We start from the raw sequence: 21,507 nt of genomic DNA on the forward strand, positions 1-21,507 counted from the left end.
ACCCTCAATCAGATTTTTCTTTTTTTTACCTTAACTGAATACTTCACCACCAAAATAACGTTTGTATATCAAGTACTAATCCCATGTTAGGTTGAACTTGTGAAAAGAAAGTTTTCTCACATGCCTCCAGTGAACGAAGAACCCAAAAATGGGAGAAAATTCTTGAGTTGTAGTCATAAGCGTCCATATTTAACAACAGCAAAACCATATCAAAACATCCATTTACTCTCACACAACTCGTGCAGTATGATCAAAGCCTCATTTATCCAGTCTTTACTTCCCCAACACACAGCCCTTTTAGACTTTAGTGCTTTAAAAAATGGTTCTGATTTGACGAAGTTGCACAATCACACAGACAAACTACCAATTGAGGCAGGGTTGGACCAACAGCTCCTGTGTTTAGCCAAGTTAAATTATTGTTTTTCTCAATGGATTCTGGTTTTGAAAAGGGCATATACACATTTCACTTAGTTCAGTTTCCCTTCAGAAAGGGCTCTCTATTTGGGAAGCACTGAGCATACAACTGGATAAATGAGACTTGGATTATACTACACAAGCTGTGTGAGAGTTTGTAAAAGGAGATTTTGATATATTGACTTGAATTTATCAAGAATCAACATCACTTTTTTTTTTTTAAGTCTTCTTTCACCCTGGACAAAGTTTTCTTCCAGAAATCAATCTAACATAAGATGTGTAACTGATAAAAAAAAAGGTCCTTTGGAAGGTTGAGTATTCCTTTCAATCCCAAATCAAAACCTACTACCCACCCATGCATGCATTCACTTTCCAACTGTTTCACTATTTCTGAGGAAGAGATTACAAATGTGTATACATGCAAAACAATAGCCGGATTTCAAATGTCCGTTACCGATGGAATTACCGTGGTCATCCCAAAAAAATATTAAGAACCATGTGACCCAAACTAATGCAGTAGTGTAAACCCAGATAACCCCAAACCATCAGTTTAGCTGAGACTAACATATGCATAGCATATGTTAGTCTCAGCTACATTATAGTTCCTCATATCCGAGTCTGGATTGCACATTGACTTTTAGCAATAACAATGTTATTGATAGGTTGATGGGAACAATGTGTTATTCAGCCTCTCAAACAACAATAACAACAACCTACAAACTCTCTCTGTTGCACTCAGCCAATATGTTCTTGGTGAAAATGCTAATATTGAAAAATGAATCACAAATTTATTTTTAAATCTGAGTAACTTCTTAAAAAATCATGGTATGTGATGTTTGCCTGGCAGTATGTATTAATCTACTTCTCATAATGGCCATCGGTGTGTTTGAATACCTGTGTATGCATACTGCACGAGGACCCACAATGCATCAGGGTCCACTCCCTCCATCTTCACCTCGTCCTGCTTGGCCTCCCTCACATCGCTGGTAAACATTGCTGCAAAGTAGTCCGACACAGATGAGAGGACCAATCTGTGAGGGGAGAGAGTGTCAGGCATCAGTCAGAGAGGACGGGCAGCTGTTATGGAGGAACGGAGTGCTGTGACCTTGCTGACAGGGAAAAGATGCAGAACAGAGAGGCCTGGGAATGATGACACAGCAAAAATGATGCACGACATTATCATCCCGTAAATACATCACAGTGTAGATACACATGGGAGTCACATTAAAGGCATCAGTATGCTCCAACTGAAGTGCTTGTTGAAAGATTAAATCATGTCTGAAACCACCTTCCCTCACACCTCTGAGCATCAGAACTGGAGTCATGCCCACTTCACGCAATGATTGGCCAGCTGTGTAGAGGTGAGAATGTAAGCAGGGCTTGAATTTTCCTTTTATACCTTTTTTCTTCTAAAGTTAGGGGGTGGATGCAGTTTTTTTTAAAACGCAGAAAAGCCTGACAAAACATAGGTGATCTGTTTTTTTTTTCTGTTGTCACCAGGTCAATGTCTGTGACGTTGAATGTAATGCACCAAGAAAAAGCATACTTGCCTGCAGCAAAGTGGCATACATGGCTCTGCTCTACTGGCAAAGGTAAAGGAGTCTATAGTCTATTTTTAGCATATTTTGATACATATTCCTTTGTTCTGAAGCTGCTGATTGACAGAATTTTGCATATTCAATTTACTATAATATTCATCATATTTAATATGACTACAATAAATATTCATTAATTTTTCAGTAAACTGTATTCTGCTCAGGGTGGAAAACCACCTGAAGCAACATTTTACATGAGGTAGGCTACTCACTGTTAAAAGTTTTTCCTAAAAGCTGTCAGCTCTTAGCCTTCACAAGTGCATCAAGGTTTGGTATTGGGTGCCATTAGGCAAAGTCATTCCATTAGCTGGACTGGGCCTTTTGGCGGGCCAGCTCTGGTCTGCGGTCTGAATGTTTGAAACCCCTGGTTTATGGAAAGTCTATGGCTGCTTGACTTAACATCCCAACAGATTTTCATTTTCTACTGTGACCAACTCACAATCACCTAAAAATGTAAAGTCTGCACCACCAATTAGGGAGGGGGGCGCCTTTGAACTGTAGGCTTATGAGGTGGGAGTGGAGCATTATAAGTGTTGTGAGCTGGAGAGTACACCAAAGGTGTCAAATTTCAAGCTAAAATAAGTAACCACAACAGGCAAGTTAGACCAAGAGAAACATCTTGTCACGTAGGTCTGTGGGTTTTAGAGTATAACACTGTGGACTTCACACCATCCTGCTGGAGGAAACACCGACAGTTTCCACTCATTTATACAAGACTGAGTTTTATTTTTACTTACCTAACTGCTACTTTACATTGCTTGATAGAAATAGATTGAGACTTTCAGACCTGTTAATGTTTTTGGCAACATTTTAACGAGTCAGTTTTATACCTGAATAATCACCAACCTTTTATCTCTCCGAACAATTATCAGAGAGCAAGTGTGCTGAAAAAGAGAAGGTAAATGGACTGTAATTATTACTGCGATAAACAGAGAAATGTATGTATGGGCCCCAGACAGGATTAAAATCACTCATTAATGCATGTTATATTAAAATTCCCTGATTTCTCCTGGAAAAATCAATCCCCTCCAAATAGTACTATCACTCCTCTCTCTGAAGGGACGTGATTAGAGGTAGAAGAAAAAAAAACTGTGCAAACAACAGGCTGGCATGAGCCTGAGGCATCTCCAGATGTTTGTACATAGCGAGCATATTGAGGATAAAGAGCTCAGATGTTTAAACGCTTGATAGTCAAACTGCGATGGAACAAGCTTTCCCTCAACAGCAGCTAATATCTAATATACATTTTAATAACATTTGGGAGACTGATTTAAACTGACTTATTTACTTAGGATTACCTATCTTTGAAGCCAGAGCCACATTAGAAAATAAATGATGTGAAACTAAACTGATATTTGTGAAAAAATATTGAAGACTTGTGCATACACAGATGCCTTAAGGGCCCAGAGCTTCCCTCAGAATAACACACTTAAACAATGCGTTTACACACCTCTTGGCTTTTTACAAGGTTGCTATCTGAAGCAAATGATTGTCTTAGAATACTGAGAATCTGATAAATTTTACAGTTGACAAGGTGAGGCAAAAGGGCAAGACAAAATATCAAATGGCCATGCTGCCTGAAGGTCAGTTCTGTACTGTGGTTTCACTTATACAGTCTATATAAACTATGTTTCCTCATTACCTCCATCAAGGAGGCTATGTTTTCGTTTTTTAATTTGTTGGTTTGTCAGCAGGATTATGAAAAAAAAAGCTACTGGCACGATTTTCATGAAACTTGGTAGAAGGGTCTAGAATGGACCAAGGAAGAACCAGTTTTGGAGTGGATCCAAATTACAGGATGAATGCACAACTCATTTATTACTTCTTTTTTTGCCATTGTGAGATAGGGCATTTGGCCTTGGGGGAAATCTGCATTTTCCAAGTGCCCAGAGTGCCCTTTAAGTTTCATGCTGTCACTCTCTACAGATGTTTTTGGTGCCTGACTTTCCCATGTAGAAAGTAGAACCACAGTCTCACAGTAGTATGCCTCTGCAAACCAGTCAAGCCAGAATGACAGTTTACATCTATGTCTGTCCAGACTTATGAGTAGCCATGACAATGCTTTAAATATGGATGTTGTTGCAAAGAAGCTACAAATCTTAAATGTGAATGCTTTACACACATCTATGATCTATACAATCAGCAACATCTCAAGGCAGGCACCCAAGACTAGTGTCACCATTTCAGTATCTGAACAAATGTCTCCCCTTCTGTTCCTGAGATATGACAAAGAGCAGAAAAGTCTTGTTTTTTTTTCAGAATGTTATTATGTCACAGTGAAGTTGACCTTTGACCTTTTGGATATAAAATGTCATCACTTCATGATTTTATCCTAATAATTATTTGTCTGAAATGTTGACAGTGACCTTGAACTTTGACCACAAAAGTCCAATTAGTTCCAAGTTGAGTCCAAATGGAAGTTTGTGCCATCTTATAAGAAACTCCCTCAAGGTGTTCTTGAGAGAGCGTGTTCACTAGAATGAGACAAACACAGGCACAAGATCACAGCAACCTTGACCTTTGACCCCAAAAATGTAAACAGTTGACTCTTGAGTTCAAGTGAACATTTGTGCCAAATTTGAAGAAATTCCCTCAAGGTGTTATTGAGATATAGAGTTCCAAGAGAATAAGACAGACAAGTTCACAGTGACTTTGACCTTTGACTGCCAAATTCTCATCACTTCATCCTTGAGTCTAAGTAGACATTGGTGCCAAATCTGGAGAAATTCCTGGTAGTTGTTTTTTATGTAAATGTAATGTAATGTAATGTAATGTAATGTAATGTAATGTAATGTACGTTTATAAGAATGGGATGGACAGAAAGGACGATCCGAAAACATGATGCCTCCAGCCATGGCATAAAAATTATTTTTGTGTTCTCTACGTCTTTCCATTTTTTACATGGCTTGGTATTTCAAAAACCAAAAAATTGTTTAAGTGCGCGCACAAAACAATATAAAAGAAAACACAACCCCAGCCAGATCAAGTACTGACATGCACTATAAAAGATATGCCAATTCCTGCAGTGGCAGAGGAAATTATTCAATTCACTGCATGTGTCAATCAGAGCAGCTGAGCTCATGAGAAAGAGAGAAAGAAAGAGACGGGAATATGCTTAATGCAAGGTCAATGCAAAATTTAAAATCGAGAGAGTCTGAGAGAGAAGATATGTGGCATACCCGGGAGCAAGCCAGGGGAAGGACGCAAAGGAATTATTATAAGGTCATTTGTAAAAAAGACAGTTAATTAATTCCCAGCCGCAACAATCCATTACCCTTTCATGTCACTGTGAAGTTTAACACACACACACAGACACACACAGTCTGACATCAAGGTATTAAAAAAGAGCCAGTTAGTGCTTGTTATTGAACTATTTTGTGAGCAGTACTTTTCCGTCTTTGCTCTTGGAGATGTCTTTGTAAACGAGGCCCTGACAGTTAAAAATGGTTATATGTGTGTTCTACATTTTCTGCTGATTATCTGCTCCCACTGATGGGTGTTCATCGTGATTTCATGGCAAAAAGATGTGTGTGTGTGTGTGTGTGTGTGTGTGTGTGTGTGTGTGTGTGATGCACATGTGTAAATTCTCATTACTGAGTGTGACACTGTGACCATGACAGATAGCCTGCCCTGAAGCAGAGAGCAGTGTGTGTGTGTGTGTGTGTATGTGTGTTTTACAGACTAAAGATGTCAAAGTACACTATAGTCAGCAGGAAGTTGCTCTGCCAGTATCCCAGCTGGGTATCTCTTTCTTATCGCCCGCTCTCTGACACACACTCACACACAGACACACAGACACACAGACACACACACACGCAGTATTTTTACTCCTAAATTTTTCATGTGGGTCTCTGTCTGACTCGCTGTGAGCGACACAGGCTATATACAGTACCTGGTTATTTACAAAAATGCACCTAGCAGAAGACAGAGACATGGCAGGCGGTGTGTCAGTCAGTAATGGAAAGAGCACAGAGAAGACAAAATGCCAGAGTGAAGAGAGCAGGAAACAGACGAGTTGGACTCAGGAAAGGAGGGCATGCTGGAAACTGAACACTGTGTCTGTTTGTGTTTGAGTGTGGATGTGCTGCTCGCTGCAGAAACACAGCAATGGAAAACAACAGGAGAGACTTCCTCAACTATTAGCTCTTTTCTCCATACATATTTAAAAATATAATTAATTGAGAAGTACCTTTTTTTGTAATGCTAATGGTGTGGCTCTGGGGACGGCAATATGCCAATCGCTTCTGTCCAGACTAAAATATCTCAATAATATTGGAGGGATTGGCATGAAATTTCCAACAACCATTCAAGTTTCCCAGAGGATGTGCCCCAATGACTTTGGTGACCCCCTGACTTTTGCTTTAACACCACCAGTGAGCAAAGTTTCCATTATTCAGTGAAATCTCTCAACAAATATTGTATGGATTACCATGCACCCCTCAGCAATGGGAAACTTTTTTCACTTCCTGTCACCGTGGCAGGCAAGTTTTGTTTTTCTAAGTAAGGGATATCATTTAAATCATTAATTCTTGTAGAGAATGATGCCATTCAATATTTTATATATTTACACAAAAGACTACATGCATGGTAATGTCCAGTGTTCGAATTACATTTTGGTTTTTAGGAGAGCCCTATTTTTTTGTGTTTGGGAGGTGCTAAAGCACTGTACATATGCAAGCGCATACACAAGCACGCCTGCCTTCATTCAAATTTTGGAGCTTCACAACTTTACTGCTAGTTTCTCGTATATTATCTTATCCGAACACCAACAACTGTCTGCTTTGAGCATGTCCAGCATCGCTCTCTCTCCTTCTCTCATCCACCCACACTACGTATGTGCTGAGCTATTCCTTCATACAAATTTGATAGGCGAGGCACCTGGTGAAGCTGATGCACTAATAAGTGGGTGTCTGTATGTGTGCCAACTTTTTTATTGATGGTTATTGGTTAAAATAAGGTGAATATCCACTGTCAATCCAAACAGGTACAGCCAATATGCTTTTATATAGCAGTTGCTAACTGTGCCTTTCAGTTGAGCTTTTTCCCTGGCTGCCAAAACGGATGACGGCCTGACGACGGTGCCATTCAGGAGGGGTCTAAGTGCCATTGCTTGGCATAAATTATTGATTTGTACAATTGTCCAACTTTGTTTAAGTTTATTCCAGTTTTCCCTGTTAAAGAGATAGTTGAACCAAAGAATAAAAATTAAGTCATTTTCTCTTAACCCTTAGTTTATACTCCACAAAAAAACTGCTGGAGTTTCACAGGGAAAAGGCATTGCAACTCATCTTCCAAGAATTTAACATTAAAATAAATTAACTTATAACAATAATAACAACAACAACAACAACAATAATAATAAACCACAAAATGTCCCCATTTGCTCGTCTGAAGTAATCCAAGTGTCTTGAAGCCCCAACATGCCAAGTTGTTTTGAAAAAACATAACTGGCGCCATGTTTTTAGCCTTGTTGTAGCTTGTCGCCTTTAGCTCCTATTGTGGAGGTCACGTTCATGTGACTTCATCTGACTTTCTATTGGTATGAGGGTGAGTAGATAATGACAGAGTTTTCATTTTTGGGTGAACTACCCTTTAGCTTTAATCATAACAATGTGGAAAGTATGTGTAAACGAAACTGTGTTAAACTTTGATATGCAGTATTGGGCTTTATATTGAGTTGACTTTGTTTTACGTCCAAACACATACAAAGTTAATGAAACCCCCCTCAACCTCAGCTGAACCTCAGCCAATTAGCAAATATTAGCTAAACTTAGATGGTGAACATGGTAAACATTAGATTTGCTAAACATCAACATATTGGCATTGTCATTTTGAGCATGTGCTCAAGAGTAGCTGACAATATTTTGCACCATGTTCAATATCTATAAATATGACCATGTCATGACTATTCTTTTTTTTTCCCACAGAGAACAGTATTTTGGTCAGGTGGGAGGAAGCCTTTTGCAGCAGTGTTTTACATGAAGGAGCCTACTCACTGTTAAACTTGCTCCTGACATCTCTTAACCTTCAAAAGTGCATCAATACTAGGTGTGCAAAGTCTGCTGCTAGCATAGCTGTAGACTCTTTATTCGTCTTGTTGCTCTAAAAACAGACAAGGACCATAGTATGCACATAATGGGCCCTGGATGAATACCTATTGATCTACACCGGTGCACAGAAGTTTCAGAGCTAAAGGTATATTATTAACTCAAATCTGTAGAGGTAGCACTCGTACAGAGGTGTCCACTTGGGGGTACAGAAATAGCTGTGCAAGATAATATATTTGTATAGGGCACTGCCCCAGAGACAAATGGTATAATCGTGCTCTACTTTTTTAAAGTACATATAGAGCTTGAGTTTTGCTCAAAGTGCGCTGCTTGCAACAAACTCCACAAGAGATCTGCAGCACTACACGGTACAAGTGGCCTATTCAGCATGTGCTTTTGTTTGTGTGCACATGTAAGACAGAGACAGAGAGAGAGAGAAAGAAGGTGTAGCTTTTGTTCCCAGAAAAGCATTTTTATCCTACACATACAATAAATCAATTGCAAACAAAACACCCACTTTCAAACATCTTACACCCACCCTCTTGCTAGTACACACACTCAACACACATACACACAACTTCACACACACTCTTCTCACATACACCATTAGGATTCTCATACAGCAGGGTCTTTTGTTTGTCACCATCTGTGCCTGGAGGACTAAATCAAATGAGGCAGAGGAGGAAGGCAGGGAGAGAAAAGGAGGCTTTCTGCTGGTGGAGGGCTGCTCTTCTGTCTCATCCTGGTGCAGATGGACCCTGCTGCTGCACCCGTGGCCCCATGCCCGGAGAGCAACAGCGACAGAGAGACGGAGAGGGGGCCAGGAGGTGGGTGACAGGCACGTGTGTGTGAGACTGAATGTGTGATGCATGATTCAGAGGCTCAGTGTGGAACAGAGGGACTACAAAAATAAAGGGACTTTTATGAGCATGACTGTGGTTCTGCTATGTGTAAAAGACTCTTTCCAAACAATACCCTGTATGCAGTATGTGTCTGTGTGTGTGTGTGTGTGTTTGTGTGTGTTGAATGAGAGTGTATGCTTCTGCATGTATGTACAAGTTAGATTTAGGGCTGCAACTAACAAGGAAGCAATTACTGTTCCAATCAATCGATTGATTGTTTTGCCCATATGAATAGTGAGAAATGACTAACTTTTCATATCACAGTCTTCAAGTTGCTAGTTTTGTCCAACCAACAGTCCAAAATGAAGATATACAATATGCATGATACGACAGAGAAATATATCAAAGAAGCTGAAACAAACAGATTTTTGGCATACATCAAATTGTATTAATTTATTAACTAATTGATTCATTGACTAACTCTTTCAGATCTAGATGGATATGTTTCCTGGCATATCTGCCTTTTTGTACATTTCAGACTGTGTTTGTGTGCATGTAAGTGTTTGTATGTTAACATTTACAATCTGTATGCTTCACAAAGTGCCAAGCAACATTAAGAAAGTGGCAGAAATTAACATTCACCCCAAAGAATTACAACATTTTTTCTATATGATATCATAGAAAACTGGCACTTTTACAATTGCATGCCTGGCTTTTATCCCAAAATAATCAGTTGTCATCTAATCTTTTATTCTTCTACTGAACTTTTTCACTCTAATAAAGATTTATCATGTATAGAGCTAAAATATGAAGCTGAATAGTTGAGAAAATAAGCTTATTACAATTTGGATAAATCAATGTATGTAATAAGTCAGTTAACAACCATAAATGGCAAACACTGAATGGTTGCAGCTCTTCTAATGCGTGGATTTGATGCTTTTCTCTGTTTTACGGAAGTTTTACAACAAGGTCCTCGGCTCGAGTGGTATGTAATTTTTCATACCATCCTGAAATATGTACGGGGTGTACTGTATATGACAGTATAAGTGTGCTACTGACGTTCAGCTTTTCAAAATAATAAATTCACAATAGAAACTTGTAAACTGTTGAGCAAAGTATTATTCTCACACCTATTTTCCTTATGAAGTGTAGAAATACAACCATACATCTTTTGAATACAACTTTCTCTCGGTCACAGAAGACTGACAGGGCTAATTCATTGTAAAACAATTCATTCAAACTTGACAGAAACTAAATTAAACTCACCCAAACAGCCTTGGTTACTCTTGCTAGAAATCTAGTAAGGAAGTCCACTGTTCAAACTATCACCCGCTCCAGTTTGATTAAAATACAGTAAATCCTTAATTCACCAAGTTAGATGTAAAAAAAACATGCCGTTATTCCCACAATCCTTCTGCAGTTGCTGGCTGCTGGCTGTTTTACAGTCTTATGACTTCTCCCTCTACCACTAGGTGTTTGGTGTCATTCAGTCCCTAAGGGGTTAATCACAATCAAAAACAAAACTAATCAATAATGATAATGCCCATTATCTGCAGCCCTTATGACGGACATCTATCCAACATCACCATACTCACTGCATGTCTGGGTAATATTTTAGTGTGTCTTTGCTCCTACCTGTGTGCAGGTATCCGCCTGTCTCCAGCCACCAGTATGACATCACACAGCTGCCGGGACCTCAGGTAGCCCTCCATCTTGCGGAAGGTGATGTCGGCGTGGGACAGGGCAGTGAACATGCACTCCTCCGGACATGCGCATGGCTCAAGCGACACGCAAGAGGACAGTGTAGCGCTGCTGTTAGACGTCCTGCACACGCACAGACAGGCACAAAGAGAAGGAGACAGAAGCTTTGAGGGCAGGTGTTGGTGCTGATTGTCTTTTGTTCGAGCCGACAAGACAGATGTGTGAAGAGAGCTACACCAGCTGCTCCATGTCATCAGTGTGCCATCTTTTTCTGCATCCAATTCCCTCACACGTATTTGCTCACTCCTTCACTTCTCAACAGGGTTACTGTATGTCGCCAGAAGCAGACAAAAGCTCTTTAATGGTCCAATTACTAGAAGTAAATGGCCAGATAAATTTAGCCCACTTAAAAGAGAAGCTGCCAATTAAATAGCTGTGGGAGCTGAGCCCATAGGATGTTCAGTAATTTACTCTGCTCCCTAATGGCAACCAGTTTTCTTGTATCTACACTAACAACGAGAAATGAAGCAGGATTTTGGGCCGGGATGGCGTCAACATTCGTTATTCACTGGTGGAAGTGTTGCAGCCCAGGGCGGTTATGTCTTATTCTTCCAGTCTGAGCTGATGAGGTGTGATTGTGTGAGTAGGTGTGTGCATGTGTGTCCATCAAAGATAAGCACCAAGGTATAGCTACCCTGTGAATTATCAGCAATCATTGCTCCCAAACCAGCATTTAATTTATGAGAGCCACGGCTGTACTTCCATTTTTAATTTAGCAGCAGAAGTGGCAGGACAGGCCCTACAGCACAAAGAGATACCAAATGAACTGATTCTCTGAGGATGATATCATTCCATCTCCACAGTTAAAGAGAAATCACACGCTTTTAGAGACATGGAAGTGTGTGTCTGTGTGTGTGTGTGTGTGTGTGTGTGTGTGTGTGTGTGTGTGTGTATGTTTGCTGCACATCAAACTGTCCGAAATCAAAATTTTCCACACGAATATTCTCTCAGCAGCTAACACAGAGAAACCATGAAGGAAATTCTGGGAAGGCCCCCTTTAAATGCCAGTTTTATTACATGATGTCACTGTTTTTATGAAGAAAAAATATATAATACATGATAAGGGGCCTGGAGGATTTATTTAAATCAAAGTCTTGGATATGTCAAAGATTAGCAACAACACTGATATTGATGCATTAATAGTTTTTTGTGCAGGGTCAGATTTAAAATTTAGGAACCATTAAAGCCATTAAAGACAAAAATGTTGTTTTTGGTAGTTCCAAGCATTCATAAAAAGCTTTGAAAAATAAGATTAAATCTTACTTTACACTACCCAGCTGAAAAATGAAGCCAATGCGGTGGTGCCAAAAAATGCAGTTCCTCAGATGGCCATTTGAGGCTGGTTCTAAGACCAAGTCAATCCCCACGAGTAAGAGGTGGGTGCTGTCCGCTGACCACTGCGACAACATTAGTTGGTAGCGTTAGCATAGCGTATGCCCAGGTTTACACAGTACAGGTGCAGCTGTAGCTGTTGCTACTTCAGTGTGTTTTCAGCTCAAGAAAGTTAATGGTAACATGTTGATTGCCTAAAAAGTCTTGTCAGTGTTTGGTGGTAAAAAAAAAAAGACCCTCTGAGAAGTCAGATATTCAGTTTTTCTGGTAAGTACATTTTGTTTTCATTATTTTTAGACTGAATTTTGCTAACAAAAATTTGAATTAGCATTATTATAATTAATAAAAGCTGTAAATGAATTGTCCTAACCAAGCTATTGGCTAGTATTAGGGTTATTTCCACTTTCTCGTCCAAATATGGTCACTTCTAGCTCTAAAATTTACCCCTGGATTAGCCCACTGCTTTTTAACTTCATAGACAAGCCGTCATGTGTTAAACACCCTCAAGCAGGTAACCCTATCGTAATGGAGACGCAAATCCCTGCTGTGCACGGTGACACTGGAGTCAAACTAAGTCAAGCCAAGCCAGCACATGTGTATGGACCATGGACTGTATATAAAGATGGACAACATGACAGTTTCCCCAAAGTGTAACTTTTCAATCGAGATTGCTCCCTGGTGTCTGTCTACAGTGCAGGTAAGAAAGCCCATCCCTCCATGTTAGTGAATAGGAACACAGGCCAAACTAAAAACTCAAAGTACACACCAAACACATTTTTCCCAAAGATGTTTTCTGTCACTGAAGGTAGCTCTCATCACCCTGATGTTCATTCAAGTAAAAGTTTTTATGATGAGTTTGGTTTTAATGAATAATTCAACTCTACAAAAAGGGGATTTTCTGCCATTATTGACAGCTGTGACAACCAATTCATGCCCTCGCATTCAATGGGGTTGCTTGCGATTGGTCAAACGATATTTTGGCGGGAACTCCCCCGCTGTGATATCGCTACTGTGTATTCCTATTCTCAATGATATCACCATTGCACCTAGTCTATGTACACTACCTGCACAGCACTGGATGTCAGACAGAAAAGCAAGCAACTATCTCATGAACACAGTAAAGCATTTAGCAACTAAGAAACCTGATATTTCTCCCAGTTGGTGAAAACCAAAACCATTGGGCTATAAACTCTAGGTAATCATGGAGAAGCACAACTCCACATGAACGCTTATGTTTCTTTGTGTTTACAGTATGTGTTGTGTTTACTTCTTTCTGCTGCCCCCGAGTTACCATGAAAATCAGCTATTGCCGGTTTAAAGCATTCTGAGGCCAATTTGTGATTTGGGGCTTTAGAAATGAAATTGACTTGACCTGAATTTTTACAACAATCTCAGACACAGCCAAGAAAAGTTATGAGAAAACAATGGCGTACATGGCATTCACGCTCACATTCAGGTTTGTGTGTGAGCAGCTGCCGATGTGCTATAGCAGGAGTCCTCTTCCCTCCGTCCTTTACTCTTTTCTACGCGTCGTCACTTTTATATCTCTAGCTAATCTCATCCATCACTCACTTCATCCTACCTCATCCCATCATCCCAACATCCATCTCTGCCTCAGTTTTCTCTCTTCCCTATCCCAATCTAACCCTCCAGGGAGGCTTTTTGGCTGGCTTTCCTGCCCTCTTGTGTGTGTGTATATGTGTGTGTGTGTGTGTGTATGTGTGTGTGTGTGTGTGTGTGTATGTAGACGAATGGCGTGGCTAAATACTGCCAGAGGAGACGGCTTTGAAGTGGGGGAACGCTGCCTTCCAGTCCCCTTAATTAAGCCTGGCAGGCACTCAACATTGACAGAGAGAGAAACAGAGAGAGAGAGAGAGAGAGAGAGAGAGAGAGAGAGAGAGAGAGAGGGGAGAAAGAGAGAGTGTGTTTGGGGCGAATCAACACCATGCAGCCGGATTTTTTAAACCCCTGCACCAGGCAAGGACACACACCACTGTCATTCAGTGTCTCTCTCCCTGCCTCCCTCTCTTTCTCTCACACACACATTTGCAAGCACACTCCCTGGTGATTAACTATCTAGCCTGATTAGCCAGTAGGCTAACGGCTAATGCAAATGAAACTTGGTTGTGCAAGACGATATATGATCATACAGCCACGGTGCCTGCCTGGTCACATGTTACAGCCCCTCCGTGACACACATACAAATGCTTTTATTTCTCAACACATTAGAAAGGGAGTAGAATGAGAGGGCAAATGAATGGACAAGGGTGAGCAGACATAAACATAGGGTGGAGGGAGAGAGAGTGAGTAAGGGAGGCACACCAGGATTAAAGGGGGGGTGCTGGGTGGGGTGAGAAAGTAAAAGGGAGGGTGAGATCAGTGGATTCAAGCCGAGCCTTCAGCCACTTTGGGATTCAGTGCGCGTCCCCTTCCCATGATCCCACTTGGGATTCCGCCACTCGCGTTCTTGGAGTATCATACTGTACACAGGAGCTCTCAGAGGGAGGGGATGAAATGCATACAGAAAAACACACAAATCACAAAACATACATTCACAAAGCTGCACATGTGAGCTGCACTCTTGAGTTGGTATGGCAACCATAACGTGTGCAGGGACATGACTACATCCATGCACAATACAAATTCAGTTCAGGTTCACATCATAATGCCGCCTTTGCTTGTGCAGATGAGGCTAGTATGTATGTGTGTGCATCACTATTAAGCACAAGTAATTTTCTGTGTAAGCTCTGCCAGACTCCCTTGATCACTGAAGATATGACATCAAGCCTTGCATAACAATAGATATTTTTAAAACCATATTTACTTCTCTTGCACAGAAATGTACAAATTTGTGGTTAAAACACACAGGTAGTACAATAAAAGTGTATCAGACAATCGATTTTTAAAAATTACATCAGCTCTTGCTCTCGCTGAAAGCTTTTTTTAAGTGCACGTGTCCTATGAATCATGTATATTTCCTGATGCGTGCCTTGGGAGCACGGAGCATGATGGGAGGCTTTCAGATGCATCATTATGGCAGTATAGTAAACACACACACACACACACACACACACACACACACACACACACACACACACAAACACACACACAAACAGACACACACACACGCTCCTGTCTGAATTCCTCCTTTTACTTAATCATATTTACAGCTGCATCATAATAAAAACATAACTCTGGGAGAGGAGCTACATTGCCCTAATTGCTTTGTTTTGCTGTCTCCATGGCAACTATTAATTTTTTCCACACCACAACAGCTGGATGGACTGCCACACCAATGCAACACACACTCCATCATGCATGTACACTCATACATACAGAGCAGTGAGGACTGGGAGTAAAAGAGAATGTGTCGCTGAAGACAAAACAATATAAATGTCAAGTGCAGTATGTTGCTGCATGCAGAGCCCCGGAGTCATATTGTTAATTTGACTCTGAAAATCCCGCATTCATGTCTGTGTCTTCAGACAAAGGCTGGTTGGCTGAACCTCATTAGGAGGTAGAGGGCAAAAATCAGTGGACCACATGCTGTCCCAAAGGTACTCAGCCATCATTTTCTCTGAGCCCTCTCCCTGACTATCTGTATGTAGTGAGCAGTCCTCCACTGCTGCACACTGTCTGACCAGCCTCCTACTTAGTGAATCCACCCATTTACTCTTGCTTTTTTAACATATCATAGGTGTGGATTTCGGGGAGGACTTTGGGGACACATCCCCCTCGATGTTTAAAATGTGAACCCCCGAGAAAGAAATTGTACCCCCCAATATAAACATTAAAGTTTTAGAGGACTTTTATTTTGAGATAATCAAAGACATTTACACTGGGGATGGGCATGAGTACTCAGGTAGTGGAGTATTCGTTTGGACAGCAGAATTTGTTCAACGCATCGAGTACTCACCGTCACCCCTCCCACATGTGAACATGACTTAATTTTTTTTTTTATGTACAAGTAAAATGTTATTTTTATTTAGTGTTGTGTGCAGTGTATTGATTCGCTCACTGCCACTGTCCCAATCTCTCTCTCTCTGTTTCTGTTTGTCAATTTTATTACTGCAACTGAAGTGTGACCTCCGCACCGCAGAGCAATTGGTGAGAGTCCGCCTGCACACACACTGACAGGGCTTACTGTTAGCATCAGACAGCTTAGTTATTAATTGGTGCAAGGACAGAGTCGAGCATTTTCGGTGCTGGTGAATTTGTTGAGACTGTTAAACAGCTTGGTGTCGCTGTGCTGCGCTGTGCCCGGCCCAAACCGCAACCAAAACTGCAGCTAGCCGTTCCGCAACGCACATGCAGGCAGTAGAAATCCAGCTTTAGTGTTGTGTTTAACCTGTTATGTTAATGACATCAACAGAAAGATTGCAGATTGTTCTTATGTTTACTTTGAATTAGGGATGCACCATGTTGTATTTTTGCCAATATCTGATTTACAAATATTTTACAACTCATTTTGTCCAATAGCTGATGCCGAGGCTGATTTATGCACGTGCTTTTTCTCCCTAATTGCAGTGAACATCGATTCTCTACTGTAGTGGAATTAACATATTATGCCTACTCTTACTGTGTTGGCCCACTGGTGGCAGATGCAGACATAATATACAATGCTTTGCAAAATTTACACATTCCCTAGGCCTAGGGTTACATGTAAAACATGCCATATTTATTCTTAGGTCACAAATTTTAAATAAAGCTGTGAAAAGAATCCCACTGTGACAGGCTTAGATGATGCTCCCCCTACAATAATCCTGACATTAGCCTAAACTAGGGCAAATTTCACCCATTTTGAATAATTAAAGTCACATAAATAAAATGTCATCTTATAGGCTTGTCATATTAGCAGAAAAGTTCATTTTGGCTGTTACATGTTGATAGCAATGACATGCCAACATTATCATTCTTTGACTGTGTGGTTTAATAGGCTGGTCGTTCAATAAATAAAATTAAAACTGTACTTGTTTCCCACTGTCAGCTGATACACGCCTATTCTTACACTAGATTTTTCCTTTTTCATGTATTTGAGTTCTCTACAATAGTCTAATGCTAGTTCTCAAATATGGTAGTTACTTAACACTATGAAACATGAGGAAATTAATTTATTTCAAACATTGGGAAGAAGGCACTTAACAAGGAATAGCCCCTTAAACTTGCAGGAAATTAGTTTAAAAAAATAAACTTACAAAAAAGTAACAAGAAAATTACATGAAAATATGCCCAAAAAAAGAAAAGTAAAAAGGGACAAGAAAGTGTTTTATATATATATATATATATATTTATATATATGTTGCTTTAAAGTACTGTATGCAATAATAAGTCATACAAATACAGTTTTCTGGACTTTTCTTTACCCAGAAATTTTTCAAAAGAATTCAAACCGGGTTTTGTAGATTTAAATGCTTGTGAAAGGCATCTGAATGCAGAAGAACAAAACTGATGTTGTTTCGGGTTCTAAAGGGTTAAAATGCACATCCATAATTTACACCAGAAATTAATGCAGAAAAGACACAAAATGTTGCATTAAAGTACAGTATGCAGGCTGTATGCTTGCTATATCAGTCTATTCAGTGGAAGCATATTCAAAGTTTCCAGCTGCCAGTAATGATGATATAACAGTATTGTGACGTTAATGTCAGTTAACTTGAAATGTGTGTGATGACTTGTTTGCCATTTATCATGATAAAGCTGAATGATTCACACTTTTCTGTTTCACTAACTGTAGATAGCTTAGCCGGTGTGGAGGCTCCTCACTTGCCCTTTTAAAGTTTTTAGGAGTGAGTTTTGTGAATCTCACCGACTTCATTCTGTGCAAGTTTTGCCCTCTAACTTGAGTTTCACCGTCAAGGTCCCGACACAAACATTAAACCGCTGAGTGCTGTCTCTCCTACCTGCAGGAGCTGGAGTCAGTTTCCGGGTGGCTGTTGTCCTCGGTGCCCGCCGCTGCTGGTGCCGCCGCCTCCTCCTCCACCCCGACATGAGCGGGTGGCTCGGGTACCAGCTGGGGCACCGGGGCCTCGCTGGGGGGCTCCATGCTTGTCGCCGGACGGGAACGACGATGAGGTGGCGGGGAGACCCACGACAGCGCCGCGGCGGGGCTCCTGCACTCCGGCTGGCTGAAGGAGCGGGGGCAGGAGCTCCCCGTTGCTCCAGCTGCCGCTCCCCCCGGTCCGCCCCGACTCCCCGGCGGATCAGCAAACTTTCTGTTGGTGCTGTTACAAAGGTTAGAGCCGGCGCTGCCGCTGGCAACCAAACCGCTGCTGTGACCCCCGGCGGTGGGGTTTGCGCCGGCTGAATTCGAGTTGCTACAGCCGCTAACTGAAGGTCCGTCTCCGGAACTGCCGCCCGTCCTCCTCCCAGCGAAGTAGTCTCCGAGCGGCGGGGAGTGAGGGGGAGGGACCGCGGGGTGACCGAACCACCTCCATCGGATCCTGAGTATCTGCTTCACATCGAACTCCTTCCGCGAGGAAGAGCCCGAGCCGCTACTCGACATTCCAGGGCTCGACACAAGGAAATGGCGGGGGAGAGCCCGTGCCGCTCTGCCGTTAAAGCTGTACACTGTGCTGCACGCGCGTATCTCCTGGCAACCGCACGCCCGTTAACCGCGACTGGATGTAGTGAGCGGAATATAGCGGAGTATATGGACAGACACAGAGAGAGAGAGAGAGAGAGAGAGAGAGAGAGAGAGAGAGAGAGAGAGGGAGGTCTACATAGAGTTTTCACGTCAGTGCCAAAGCTTTTTCATGCACAAACCAAACCACAAACATTTACCAAAAGGACAAATTAATGTCACATTTCTGCCAGTGCCGCCCACAGGCATTTTGTAGCAGAGAGGAAGGATCATTATTGTTATTATCATCATCATCATCATCATCATTATTCAACAGGCCATACAGTCAATCAATAAAAGTAGAGGGAACCCACCCCTCAATCTGTCTGGAAACAGTATACAGGTTTAAGGGCAAGAGATTTCTCTTTGTGAGTGAATATGCCTGCCACAAATATTTGAAGTCCATAGTCTTTTCTCCAAAAACAGTCCAACATGTAATCAGGTTTGCAATGAACCAATAAATGTTTGCATTTTTGCATAAAAATAGTGATTATAAAATAATTACTAATTAACTCTTTTTTAAAATATTGTTTGACTCAGCATTATTGCCAAATATTTTGATAACTGATTAACTGCCATGTTATCGAATACATTCAAACAAACATTCTCTGGTTCCAGCTTCTCCAATTTGAGGAGCTTTTCTATTTCATACCGTAATGAAAGGAGTATTATGCTATGTATTATGTTTTATGACTCTGCACCAATAATAGCCAAGGCAGAACGCATTATGGTTTTGGATTGTCTGTACACCCATCTGGCACATTTTTGTGAAAGCCATATCTCAAGAATACCATTTCTTAAAATTTAGCACAAACATTCACTAAACAATAAGCTGATTACATTTTGGTGGTCATAACTCAAAGGTCAAGGTCCCTGTGACCTAATCTGTCACATCCTTGTAAACTCCTATGAGGGATTGTTTTTGCTGAAATTTGGCACAAACATTCAAGTAGAGTTCAAGAATGAGCTGATTAGATTTTGGTGGTCAAAGCTCAAGATCACAGTGACAATGAAATTGTCTCATTCTTGTGAACACAATGTCTCAAGAGCACCTTAGAGAAATTCCTCCAGATTTGGCACAAACATTTGAGAGGACTCAATAATGAGCTGATTAGAATTTGGTGTTCAAAGGTCAAGGTAACTCTGGCCTTGCATCTAAATTTGTTCTCACAACTATTATGGGCATTCACCTTATAAAAAGTACCTCCCCGTGAGATAAACCATTAAATTTAAAGGTTATTTTTATGTTTTTGGTTGAGGTTCTTGTTAGGGTTGAGATAAGTTTCATAGCAGTTTTAGTAAAGGTTGGGAGGCTGTTCTCATAAATGGTTCTTACATTTTCCTGCAAAAAGTAATGCCCCCACAGTCATACATAACCATATATTTTAAAAGGCTGTGATCATGTGACCAATGTGCTAATGGGAGTAAACAAGGAAGCAGTCCCAATTGGTTTGGTAACAAGGTAGGTTGGGGTGGTGGATGGGTCACAAAAGTCCAGACATTGCCCCAAGACTTTCGCCTGGAGACGCAGGAACAAAACCATGTGAACTTTGAGTCATTTTAGGGAACCATATTTCTTTCTCTAACTCTAACCATAGAAACTTTTTTTTCTAGACCTAACCTCTAGGACTTATGTAACAGTACATTAAGGACGTGACCTCGTTGTTGGGGCACTACTTTGTATGATATCATAGGAACTGGTGTGCTTGCATTTTCATAGGTTATCATACAACCTGCACTGCGAGAATATGTTATTAGGATACAGTCTCCTGGTAATAAATGAATGCAATGTCCTCCTAAAAAAAAGCATGTCTTTGTAACTGCATGTGCATATATGCCAGAGTGAGTGAACACTGAGGTTTGTGAGGTTGCAGCAATCATTACATGCTAATCAAAGACTCTGAAAAGCAATGAGGCGCTGGACACATCCTTTTTATCATCCTCATTTCCACCCTGTCTGGCTGTCTTCACTCACTCCTCCCAACACCTTTCTCTCTGTGTGACTCAGTCTGTCTTATTGCCTCTTCACAATCACACTGTGTTTAGGAACCTGCCTGCAATAAGCTGACGTGCCGATTTTGTTGTGGAGCAGATATTGAAAACAGAAAATAGCCAGCATTGCTTTGAAATCACCACAGTGGGGGACCTGAGTGTCCTTGAAAATGAAATTGCTGTGTGCACACACACACACACACACACACACACACACACACACACACACACACACACACACACACACACACACCTTATTCCCCTCTCCCTGTTTCTCCACCAGCCATTTGCTCTTCTCCACCCATCACAACACTTCCTTCCTGTCTACCTTTCCTTCTCCTCCGTCTCTTCCCTCCATCTGCAATGCAGCAGCTATTCATAGACAGTAATGATCAGCGGGAGCAGGGTCCTAGGGGAGCCATCTCCATCCAGAAGCCCAGGGCACCCTGCAGCAGATCAGCCAGCCAGAGCCTTCCTCACCTTCCCCAGTAACCCCAGGACGACGACAGGATATGCCAGAGCCATGGAGCTGGAACACAGTTTGTTCTGGATGGAGTTCCACCAACAGGAGTGGAGGGATGCTTTAGGAGCCCCACTCCAGCAAAAATCAATAAGTCAAACAGCCGAGGTCAGTTTGTGAATTACACAAACGGGAGATGTGTTAGTCATAAATGGCCCTGCAGAATAACAGCCAGGCCCAGAGACTCCATTTATTCTATGAATAATTGACTGAACATAGCAGATGAATACAGATGATTTAACTTTTACCGCTTTTGTTTGCCAGATTCTGAGAAACACAGTGCTTTTCTTTAGTTTCAGGATACACTGACAACTAAGTGCAGGACCACCCTGCTGCTCCATCAGATCAATACTACGAGTCAATGCACACACAGGCCGAGTCTGCA

The 21,507-nt window shown here is 41.3% G+C and overlaps 1 protein-coding gene across 1 annotated transcript in view; it reads right to left on the reverse strand.

The window, feature by feature from the left end:
• klhl5 (kelch-like family member 5) overlaps positions 1 to 18,493 on the reverse strand; it is a 41,969-nt gene extending 23,476 nt beyond the window's left edge. Inside the window, exons 1-3 of the mRNA XM_042484941.1 lie at positions 17,892 to 18,493; positions 10,534 to 10,722; positions 1,309 to 1,445 (exon numbers count right to left, since the gene is read on the reverse strand). Of these exons, the coding sequence (XP_042340875.1) occupies positions 1,309 to 1,445; positions 10,534 to 10,722; positions 17,892 to 18,493 (928 nt within the window). The remainder of the gene's footprint in view (positions 1 to 1,308; positions 1,446 to 10,533; positions 10,723 to 17,891) is intronic.
• Positions 18,494 to 21,507: the final 3,014 nt, after the last annotated feature.

The sequence above is a fragment of the Plectropomus leopardus genome, chromosome 4 (genome assembly GCF_008729295.1).
Source record: "Plectropomus leopardus isolate mb chromosome 4, YSFRI_Pleo_2.0, whole genome shotgun sequence".
Classification (NCBI taxonomy): Eukaryota; Metazoa; Chordata; class Actinopteri; order Perciformes; family Serranidae; genus Plectropomus; species Plectropomus leopardus.